Genomic DNA, 10,516 nt, shown 5'->3' on the forward strand with positions numbered 1-10,516 from the left:
CAACCTGGGCTAGTGGAAGGTGTCCCTGCCCATGGCAGGGGGTTGGGACTAGGTGATCTTTAAGGTCCCTTCCAACCCAAACCATTCTGTGATTATCTTGGAAGGGCTGAGTTTTTCCTTTAGGATAGCAGTCCCATTGTCCATGGCTGGGTGTCAGGGAAGTCACCCCCTTGTGTCTAGTGAGTGCACAAGAAGCAGAGGGCTCTGAAGAGAGTGTGAGGTCATCCTAAAACCAGGTGTGGCAAGGCAGAAGTTTGCTACATTAAGGGGCTAGAGGGTATTGAATGGAATTTATTTCCTAGAAACACTATTTGTTGCAGGAAAAGCTGTTTCCCTCTGTCAAAAGAGGAGGAACAATATGCTTACCAGTGACTGTTTTGTTTGTGGGAGAGGTGCACCTGCTTCAAGGATGTAGGTTGATACACAAGCATGGAGCTACAAGACTACTCCTTACTTCCAAGAAGGATGGATTCTTTTCTCTGCTGAAGATCTTTTTCACCAGCAAAAAATAAAGGCTCCAGACTTAAATCTCGTGCAGCTCAGCCACACCCAGAGCCCTCTGTAATGTCCCCCCTCAATGCCACACCCCTAAAGGCATGATCATTTATGTAGGATCATCAGGTGGTTCCTACCTCAGATGCTTTCAACTTGGTGTATGTTACTCCTCAAAGAGTAGTTGTGATGGTTGTGCCCCTTGTGCTTTCAGGCAGAAGCAGTGGCTTGCTTTTTGGGGCCAGGTAGCCAAGCTGCTGTTTTCCCCCATTGCCCTTCTTCAAGCAGGTACCTAGGCTTTAATTTCTTGCTCTGACAGTTAAATTTACGTCCCCCTTCCTAAGGTGGATACTATCAGTGTTAAAAAGTTGCAGGATTGTATTTAATCTCCCTTTTACATCCAGACTGGAAGTTTTCCTAAGAGTAAGAAAATGCTGCTTAAAGCAGCTTATAGGTTGGAGTAGAAAGTGATACTGAACCAGGATTGCTTTTATCCTGGATGCCTCAGATAATTCTGCTCTGTCTGGAGATGCTTTTCCTGCAGCAACTCAATGTAGGAAGCCCATCAGCTCTGACTAAGCACTTACAAAGCAGGTACGTTAAGGCAAAGCCGTGAGAGCAGCTGAATTCCCATGCAGAGAGATTTAAATAGAACTCCTTACCTACATACCTAAAGTGATGACTGGAGCCTCTGACAAGTGACTACTTCATAAAACTCACTCTGCTTTATTAGAAAAGTTACAGTAGAAATGTAAAAAAACAGTTACTACAAAAATCTATGTACAAGTTCTGCAAGGAGTGCAGAGCATCTCCCTCTAAGGCTGCTAGGGCTGAGTAAGCCCCACAACAGAGGTTTCCAAACTGTAAACAAGTTTATAGTGTTATAAGGCCAGGGTGGAAGTTACTTATCTCCCAATTCCCAGTGTTTAACCTGCTGAGGGTGGAGGAAGAAAGGTGTCCAGTCAGCACTGTCTGGACTGGCAGCAATGTGGGGAGCATTGGTGGTCCCACACCTTACATGCTTGCCTTATGATGAAAAGTCACATCTTTTCCTCCCTCAGGCCTCTGAAATGTAACAGGTGTACAGCCAGGCTGGCTTGAGGGGCAGGAAGGCTCCTTAAGCTCACATCAGCAATATCTGCTCCTCCCTGCCCTGTGCCAGGTAAGCATTAAGCCTAGGTCTAGAGAGGGTTTTTCCTGACGTCGATCATCGCTGGGTGGTAAGGCACTGGGGTCGTGTTCAGGCTGGCTTTGCGCAGCTCCCGGCGGGGCTTGGAGGCAGGAGCGAGGCTCCGGGGCGGGTGCACCTCGTGGGGCTGCCCTGCTCTCAGCAAGTGCTCAGCGGGCCGAAGGTCCCCGGGGCTGTCACTGGGCAGGGAGGAACGTCTCCATGTCGATGGTAAGGGGGCATGCACCAGGTCCCTGCTCTCATCCCTCACCCGGTGGCTTTCTTCAGCGACAGCCAGAGGCACGGGCTGCTCCCCAAGGCTGGATTCCTCGCAGGTCCCGAGTGCGGGGGGAGCTCTGTCCCCAGCCCCGTGAATGCCTCTCTCCATCCCTGCTCAGAAAGATTGGCAGTACAGTGAGATGAGTATCAGGATCTCTACTTCCCTCATCACAATCAGGCCTGTAGAGCGCTTGTTCGAGCCAGCAATGACCTGCACCCACACTGCTCCTGACTCCGCCAAGCTCCTGCTGCCAGGGAAAGGAATTTAAACTCCCCTCCTTTTAACTTGGTAGGAACAGCAAAGCCTCAGCCTGGGTTTCCTCTCACCTTTGGTCTGTCCAGGGTGAAGGTTCATGTTACTCAGCCTCTGGTTCAGCTCCTGATTTGCCCACATATAAAGGCTCAGCTCCTTTTCCAGCACCTGAATCCTTGCCTCGTACTGCAGCTTGCTGCTGGCCAGCCCCTCATCCATGTGCTCTGCAAGAAAAAACAAAGCCATTTCAAGCTGTGAGCCCTGTGAAAGATGACAGCGCTGCCGCTGCTGCCCGTTTCGGAGCTGGCTGGTTACCACGGCTCTGCTGGAGCAGTAACTGCATGTTCTGCTCGTGCTCCTTCTGCTGCAGGGTGAGCTGACGGTCCATCTCCAGGCGCTGGCGCTCCACGGCTGCCTCCAGCCGGTACACCAGCTGCTGCTGCTCCTCCAGCTGCATCTCCAGCTCTGAGAAGGCAATGTGCTGCCTGTGCTGATCCTCTCGCAGCGTCACCACCTGTCCAGGGCCCAAGAGCAAGAAACTTCTCAGCTCCTTCAGAGGCCGGAGGCTTTCCTGCACCACCAAGCCTGATCAAGTTACTTTTTTGGTACAGTGTACAAAGGTTGGTAGTTCTGGGATGTCACAGCTGCCATGCAGAGGGAAGAGCAACACGTGTCTGCACTAATGTGGTAGAGCCACCACAGGGATCCATGCATCCTATGACTAGATCAGCCTCTCTCCCAGGTGTTGGGACAAGTGGGGATCATGGTGCTGTGCCTTTGTGGCCTTACTTTACAGGACAAAAGCACAGCAGGAGGCAGGCAGAAGGCTTGAGGCTGAGGAAAACGAGTTTGGTCAGATAGTACAGTTCCCACCAGCACAGAGTGCAGTTGTCTCTCACCTTGTCAAAGTACTTGCAGAGCAGAGCTCGGGTCTCAGAGGAGGACAGGTAGCTGAGCTTGGCCATGAGGTTCATCTCACACTGGGACAGCAGGCTGGCTGAGGCCCGCAGGACTCGTTGCCTGCATGTGATGGACTCATTCTTGTACTCAATGGCTGCATCCAGAGCCTCGATTGCTTCGTCCAGCTGGAACAAGATCCGTTCTTCCTGCCAGGGCAGAGCTGCAGTTACTAGGGAGCAAAGGGTTCACTCTGTCTCACCCTGCCTTAACCTCATCATCTCAATAGTGCTGACAAGCAGTTGTGATACCCACAGTTTGGGGATGTGGAGGAGCATCTGCTAACGACATCTGCTCAGGTCTTTTACTCTATCACTACCTCATGCTCCTGCAAGCAGAGCAGCTCAGCCCAAGACAGAGGTACCTCTGGGGACAGCAGGGTGCCCTGGCGCAGCTTGTGGTCGAGCTCCAACCTCTGTTTGAGCAGCTGGTCCTTCTCTTGGCGCAGGTTGTTGATCTCCTGGCGGATCTGCTGCTGGTCGTGGGCACTGCCGTGGCGCAGCTGCCCATTCTTCTCCGTCAGCTCCTTTTCCAGGTGCTCCAGGCGGCTGGACACACGCACTATGTCATCTGTCAGGGCCTGCAGCAGAAGATGCTCAAGGGGATCTGCTCTAAAGGCAAGTCAGGCCCTCAGCCCCTTTCTACTCCCTCCGTAGGTCAAGTGACCCCTCACACAGACATAAGCCAAGGGCTATGAAACCAGCTAGCTCAGAAGCACAGCATAAGCAGGCTCTTCTGTAGAGGTAGATTTCCCACCCACTTCCCAATACCACCTCACCCTGCAGCTCTCTGCCAGACCCAGGATGGCACCCAGGTCTTCCAGCCTCCCACCTCTGCTGGAAGAGGTTGAGGTGTCAAGTCCTGTCCTACCTGGCTGGAGCGCTGTCGTTTGCTCTCCAGGCCATTCTTCTCCTGCAGCAGGGCTTCCTTTTTGGCCACAATAGCTTCCCGCTTCCTCAGCTCATCTTCCAGCTCGTCCAAGGCCCGGCGCTGCTCAAGAACTTTATCCATCTCCATGTCCAGCCACTTCTTCTGTTCCTCAATTTTCTGATGGAAGGCGAGGCAAAGAGCATGTGTGTACAGACAGCAGTAGCAATGCCCAGGATGGCTGGACTGAAGGGCAGGGGGGTTGGGAGTCTTGGTTCCATCTCTGCTAACCCCTGTAGCCCAGACTTCCCTGGATTTATCCTTCCAGCTCCTCTAAGGGGCAGAGCTAAGCTCAATTCCCAACTGCTGAGGAGTCCTTGGGGACCACCTACCATCCTTCTGCTAACAGACAAGATTTCACAGCTTCTTTACCAACGCTAGTGTTTAGAAGAGATCCTGGTCCTGGGGCTAAGACAAGATCCAAGTCCTCGGCTACTAGATGCAAGTGACATTATGGACTGTCCCCCTCAAGGGCAGGATGGGCTATGTCCCATCTCGAGCTGAGGTCCCTGTTTCCCAATTTCCCCTGTCAGCCTGCAATCTGCCAAGCAGTCCCCTTTGAACAGGAAAGAAGCGTCAGGCTTGCTCTGTCTGTACCTGCTGCTGCTCCAGGCTGATCACAGAGCCATTGCTGCCGCTCCGCCGCTTCCTCTGGAAAGCCGCAATTTCTTCTGTTTTGATGCGTAGGATTTTCTGATGCTGCTCATGCTTCAATTCCAATTCCTGTGTGGGAAAGAACAGCCATGAGCATTGAGGGGGTGGAAGCTCTTTACCCTACAGCCAGGGGCTGAGGGACGGGTTATGTTCTCTGTTAGCTCTTTGGATACTCTTTAAAAATCTCTCTCCATCTCCATCACAGACAATCACAGACCCCGTCAGAGCCACCCTGGCCTGCCCAGCAGCTTGCAGAGCCACCCGCTGTCACCCTTGAACACACCGAAGAAGCACAGCTGCTCCTGCCTGCTCCTACCTTAACTCGGTGCTGCCGCTTATTCACCTCCGTCTCCAGGCGCCGTTTCTGCTCGCTCTCCTCGCGCAGCCGGCGCTGCAGCTGGCCCTGCTGCCGCCGCATCAGCTGGATGTTCCTCTCCAGCTCCTGCACCCGCTTCTCGCTCTGGGCCGAGAGTGACACCAGCCTCTCCGTCGCCTGCTTCTTCTTGCACAGAACCTGCCGGAGGATGAAAGCTGCCCTTGGGCTCTGTGTCTCCCCTGTGCCCTTTGCAGAGATGACCCAACTCTGCCCTGCCCGCCCCCCCAGGGTGGGCAGAGCCTTTCCCACTCACCTGTGCCTTGCTCTGCGCGGCCGCCACGCGTGTGCGGTATTCCTGCAGCTTGCACTTCTCCCCAGGGTCCCACAGCTCTTTGGCCTCCAGCTCCTGGAGCTGCTTCTGGCTGTCACTCAGCTCTGCCCGCACTTGCTCTGCCTCCTGCTCCAGCTCGCTGATCTTCTGGCAGTACTGCCTGTTCAGAGCCTGGGCATCCTTGCCTGCAACACACCCCCTCCGCCGTGACCTCCACACTCCCTTCCCTCACAGCCAGGATCCTGCTGAGGGATGGACCTTTCCTCTCTCTCCCCAAGTATTTCTAGCTGTAGAGACTGAATGCTTCCTTTCCCTCAGCTACTCCAGGGAAGGGAGAAACCAATGGGAAGGGTCTCACTCAGCAAGAAGGATGGAGAAACAGAGCTCTGCTGCTTATAGGAGAAGGGACTGAGCACCAGCAACACAGGGAGGGAAGGTGAGGATGGGAGTAGAGACCAAGCATCATGACTAGGAGGGGATTTCATGGGGAATGGGTGCATATTCCCACCAACAGCTCTGCACCTGTCTTAATGAGTTCCGTGATCAGCTCCTCCTTCATGCGGATGTTGATCGCCAGCTCTCGGATCTTCTGCTGTGCTTGCACCAGCCTCCACTCGGAGTCCTTCCCTGGCAGGCGCTCCCAGGGACCAAGCAGCGGCTCCCGCCTCCTACAGACCTCTGCAACACAGATTCCCAGGTAAGGAAGGTCATTGCAGCTGGGTGACAGACGGACAGTCCCATCTCCGATCTGTACCTAAGATCTGGCACAGCATCGCCTAGAGTCACCCGCAGCTTCCACCAAAGCATGCAGCTCTTGACGGACCCCAGCAGTTCTAGTTTCTCCTTAACAAAAGCAGCTAGACTGTCATCTGCTCCATTTTTGTCCTCCAGGCTCATCCAGGTGGGACATCGACAGCAAAGCACCGCCAGCCCAAGGAAGACTGTCCAACAATCTACGGTTGCTACTTGCCTTTTAACACCTCCAGCTGCTCCTCCTGAATCAAGTGGGCACTGCCTCCGCTCAGCTCCTCGCTCAACTTGTAAATCTCTTTCTTGGTCCAGCTTTGGATCCCGTTTCTAGAAGGAACAGCAAATTCATCAGTTGGGTCTGGGCACTGCTAGAGCTGTTCCCAGTAAGGGAAGAGTTCCCTCATGATTCAGAAAGAGATAGAAACTAGCTGTTTTCAGGAAAGATGGTAATTAGCTCCCCAGAAAGCAGGCAGCTGTCTCGGCAGAATCACTGGCCCCAGAGGCAGCATTTGCTTCTACATCCTACGTGAGAGCTGAGCTGCAGAGGTGGGACAGCCAGCTCACACAACTGCCAGGGCACCGCGCAGTGCTGGGACAGCCCCAACTCACCGGCGCTGGGACAGGGACCGTTTCTGTTCCCCCTCCTCCTCCTCTCCCGAGGACACCTCTGAGGGCTTCTCCGAGTCCTGGCTGAGCTCCCTCCTCAGTGCTGCATCTGCAATCTCTGGATTGCTGGTCAGGCACTGTGCGTGGTTCAGGTGCCAGCCTGCCAGGTCCTCCTCCTGGAAGGAGGGGTTGCTGTCGAGCTGCTGGGTAGAGAATTGGAAAGAGAGGAAACATGCTGTGTGAGAGCCAGTGTTAGAAAAAGCAGCTCTCAGCTGGGCATCACTGCTAGACACAAAGAAGAGCAACAAGAGTTGAGTGTATTTTCAGAACTGGTGTGTTGCTAGACCCAGCTGCCTGCCCTCCTGCCTTCTGGGGCTCAGGTGCTGAGCAAATCTGGGACGTGTCTGTAACATCAAAGTAAAAGCCTCAGTTTTGAAGCTGGGCTGTTTTTGCCAGAGTTGTGAAACTCTTTGGATGTGAACACTGAGCACAGTCCTATGGATTACCCCTCTGACAAGATTCTGTTCAACAGCAGGGCAAAAGCAGCTCCTACAGTGGAGGGCCCCCAGGCGAAAAGGCAGCAGTTCCTCGATGGCACAGACTTGTGCTCTCACCTTCCTGCAAAGGGCTCTTCCATTCTGCTCAGCGGGAAGGAGCCCTGGGGAGAGCCCACTGAGGCCATGGGTCGGGGCAGCATCCAGTGGGGCCGTGTGAGGTCTCTGGCTGGCAGTCACCAGGTGGAGGTTTTCCAGCAGTCCTGGCACACACAGGTTTGGCATCGCCATCTCCAAGCGCACATGCAGCTCTGAGATCTTATCCTGCTGTTCCTGCAGCTTGTCGCTCTAGGAAGCAACGAGAAAAACGTGGTTATGTACATGTGGATCCCAGACCTGCAGCAGAGGAACCCAAAAGCTGGGCTGCGCTCTCCTGGGGAGGAAGGGAAGTGGGGCAGGTCCCTATAAAGAAAGCACAGCCCAGAAGTACCTGCAGCTTATACTGCTCCATGGCATCCTCCAGGGCAGCCAGGAAATCACGGTTCTCCTCCTCCAGACGTTCTACTTGCCTCTGCAGTTTGGCCACCTGCTCGTCTTTGATGGACTCACACCTCTTCTCGGTGTTCGCCTGCTGCTCAAAATGTAAGAGGCAGCATCAGCATGTACCTTTGTCCTTCCCTTCCCATGCTGAACTCTGCAAGGACACAGCAGCTCTGCAGACCCAGATTTTTCCTGGAAAATGGCCGCAGCTGAATCCAACCTCTCCCTGCCTGCTCTGAGAACCACATCATTCTGCCTCCTACAGCCCCTTGGCCATGTTGCTTCTCCCTTCCCTCTCCTGACCCTTTCACCATGCCATGCTGAGGCTGCTGTACTCAGTGGCCATCAGACGAACCCCACCTCAGAGCTAAACCACCCCAACCGTTACCTGGGCTTTTGCCAACTTTGAGCCCTGTGCCTCAGGGCTCTGGTCCTCCGCAGAGGTGCTCTCAATGCCGCTATCCAGCCCGGCTGAGGTCAGCTCGCTCCTCTCGCTCTCCACTGCACACAACCACTCCTTAACCCGCAGGATCTGCTCCACTGTCAGGTTACTGTCCTCCTGCAGCTCCATCAGCAGCCGGTAGGCAGCGTCGGTGCAGGTCCGGTAATGTGCACACTCCGCCAGCAGCCGAGCCGTGGGGTCCGGTGCGCACTGCTTGGCAGTGGCCGAGCGGTTGATGATACGGGTCTCGGAGCGGTGCCGCTGTTCCAGTGCCTTCTGCAGGTTTTTTATCTGCAGGTGAAGCTCTTCAACGTGCTCGGTCTCCTTGCGGCAGTTCACCACAGCTTTGTTCTGGATGTTTTGAGCCCGGCTGGCGTAATTCAGCGTGTTGAGGCTCTCATCAAAGTCGGAGGAAGATGGGCTGACACAGGCTATCATCACAGTCTGGGCATTCCCCCCCAGAGAGTCTTTCAGGATCCTAGGGAAGAGCACAGTGATTAAAACAGCTGAAATACAAGATCATGCAGGAACCAGAAGGTTTCCAACCCTTTTCAGGTGTTAAACACAAGGAAAACAATATTTTTGCTCTGTGTCAGGTTCAACACAAGTGAAGTGAGCAGAATCATTAAGCAGAGGAATAACAGTTTGCACTGTGGCAAGTTTGCATCTAAATAATTCCTGAGGCTGGGAGCTCCCCAACTCTGTCATCATTGCTAGGCTCGTGCTGTGTGGGAGCCTATTGGAGATTGCGAAGGCCACCTGCTCGAGGTAAAAACTAACTGCAGACCATCAAACAAGCCTACTGGAACCAGTTTTTATTCACTGCCAGTCAGGACAGTGAGGATAACCCATGGTGACACCCCATCTCAGCTTCAGCAGCATGACTTATGCAAGCTTCATCTTCCGCAGTGCTGCAGTGAGCTAGTCCATTATTCCTATTCTGGCCTCATTGCTCCTCAAGCTTCCCTACTTGAAACCTTCACTGTGCTGAGGCACAGCAGGTCAGCTGGCCCCATACCATCAAGCAGTTGGTCTGAGGGCAGAAGGGATGACCAGCCCTGCAAGCTCCTCTCGGCTAGCCTGGGGACTCTGCCACCAAATCTGGCACGCTGGGCATGGGAAAGGCAGAGAGAAGGACCACCTCCCTCCTGCTGGGCCAAGAGCCCCTGAGATGTGGGGGTCCCACTCCCAGCTGTACCTGGTGATTTTGGAGTCCCTGTAGGGGATGTGGCTGCTCTTCCTCCGTGGGTCTCCCAAGGCACTAATGACGTTGCCTAAGGCCAGGAGGCCACTGTTGATCTGGATACTCTCCTTCAGCCTCTCCCCCGTGTTTCCCGTCTTCACAATTCGCTCCGAACCCGCCAAGTCCACAAAGTGAAACTTGGAAACCAGGACCTGGCCTGAGGCAGGGACAGAGGGGGGGTGGCGGTGCAGGGGGAGGCGGCCGGCCCCACGTCGCTGTTCCATGGTCACTGTGAAGATGGTGTGCGAGCGGCTCGACTGCCTGTTGACGTGGGTAGCTCCCGTGTGCTTGGCTGTGTTCCCCATCTCCAGCAGGCTCAGCACCTCGTCCAGCCCTTCCACCTCTGACTCCTTCACACCGCAGAGCACTGCAACAGCAAACAGAGCTGTGGCTGGGAGGGACAGGCTGCCCGAGGACACACCTGCTCTGCACAGCCTGGTGCCGTCGCCCTGACCGTACCGTGCCATGCACAGACTGGCTTTCCACACCGAACAGGGCTAAGCACAGCAATCTGCTGCAGGGAGGGACGCAAGGATGGAGGGAGAAGACCTGGCTCTGCCTTCAGGGATAGATAACCCAACCCTGGCCTTGGGCATGGGGAGAAAAGGGAGCCTGTGCCCAGCCACACATACCAACGTTCCCTTTGTCGTCCTCCCGGATCTGGATGTCTTTGCTGGCTGTATCCACCTGCAGCAAGTCCCGAAACTCCTCCTTGTACACCTCCAGGTAGGACACTCGGACCGTGTAGTCGATCAGGTCATTCTCGTCGATGAGTCTGAAGGTTTCAGCCATGGCTCGTGGGATGATGCCCTGCTCATCTTCATTGATGGAAGCTGGCAGAGAGATGCACGTGGTCATGGGCAGCAAATGCCCGGGGAGCCAGGAGATGGGGGTGCTGGAGACGGAGGGTGCTGGGGGTGCTGGAGACGCTGGAGATGGTGTTTGTGGGTTCGGGCGGAGAGAGCAAAGCGGACAGAGGGGTGGGGATGGCGGCAGGGGTGAGGGTGCTGGGCTGGGAGGGATGCCGGGGCGGCCCCGGCGGGCACAGCAGCTGTCTCTTATAC

At 54.9% G+C, this 10,516-nt stretch overlaps 1 protein-coding gene across 3 annotated transcripts; it reads right to left on the reverse strand.

The window, feature by feature from the left end:
* Positions 1 to 1,195: 1,195 nt before the first annotated feature.
* Positions 1,196 to 10,289, reverse strand: KIF7 (kinesin family member 7). Of its 3 annotated transcripts, none has more exons than XM_026856169.1 (17): positions 10,085 to 10,289; positions 9,408 to 9,819; positions 8,156 to 8,687; positions 7,718 to 7,855; positions 7,348 to 7,575; positions 6,737 to 6,936; positions 6,348 to 6,454; positions 5,900 to 6,055; positions 5,360 to 5,562; positions 5,047 to 5,244; positions 4,674 to 4,799; positions 4,020 to 4,196; positions 3,514 to 3,729; positions 3,092 to 3,298; positions 2,508 to 2,706; positions 2,267 to 2,416; positions 1,196 to 2,050 (listed from the first exon to the last, which is right to left on the reverse strand). In XM_026856169.1, the coding sequence occupies exons 1-17, from the start codon at positions 10,242 to 10,244 to the stop codon at positions 1,674 to 1,676; spliced, it is 3,786 nt and encodes a 1,261-aa protein (XP_026711970.1). In that variant the 5' UTR covers positions 10,245 to 10,289; the 3' UTR covers positions 1,196 to 1,673. The 3 variants fall into 3 exon arrangements, with proteins under 3 accessions (XP_026711970.1, XP_026711971.1, XP_026711969.1); XM_026856170.1 differs by having other exon boundaries at positions 6,737 to 6,933; positions 7,718 to 7,858; XM_026856168.1 differs by having other exon boundaries at positions 7,718 to 7,858.
* Between the last annotated feature and the right edge of the window lie 227 nt (positions 10,290 to 10,516).

The sequence above is a fragment of the Athene cunicularia genome, assembly GCF_003259725.1.
Source record: "Athene cunicularia isolate RWA chromosome 10 unlocalized genomic scaffold, athCun1 chr10_part1, whole genome shotgun sequence".
Classification (NCBI taxonomy): domain Eukaryota; kingdom Metazoa; phylum Chordata; class Aves; order Strigiformes; family Strigidae; genus Athene; species Athene cunicularia.

What these genes read in the sequence shown, in the direction of transcription:
- KIF7 (XM_026856168.1), bottom strand. Translation starts at nt 10,244, where the DNA reads ATGGCTGAAACCTTCAGACTCATCGACGAGAATGACCTGATCGACTAC. An exon ending in GCAGCTGGAGGTGTTAAAAG is followed by an intron (nt 6,056 to 6,347) that starts GCAAGTAGCAAC and finishes TCTGTGTTGCAG; the next exon opens with AGGTCTGTAGGAGGCGGGAG. An exon ending in ACTGCTCCAGCAGAGCCGTG is followed by an intron (nt 2,417 to 2,507) that starts GTAACCAGCCAG and finishes TTTTTCTTGCAG; the next exon opens with AGCACATGGATGAGGGGCTG.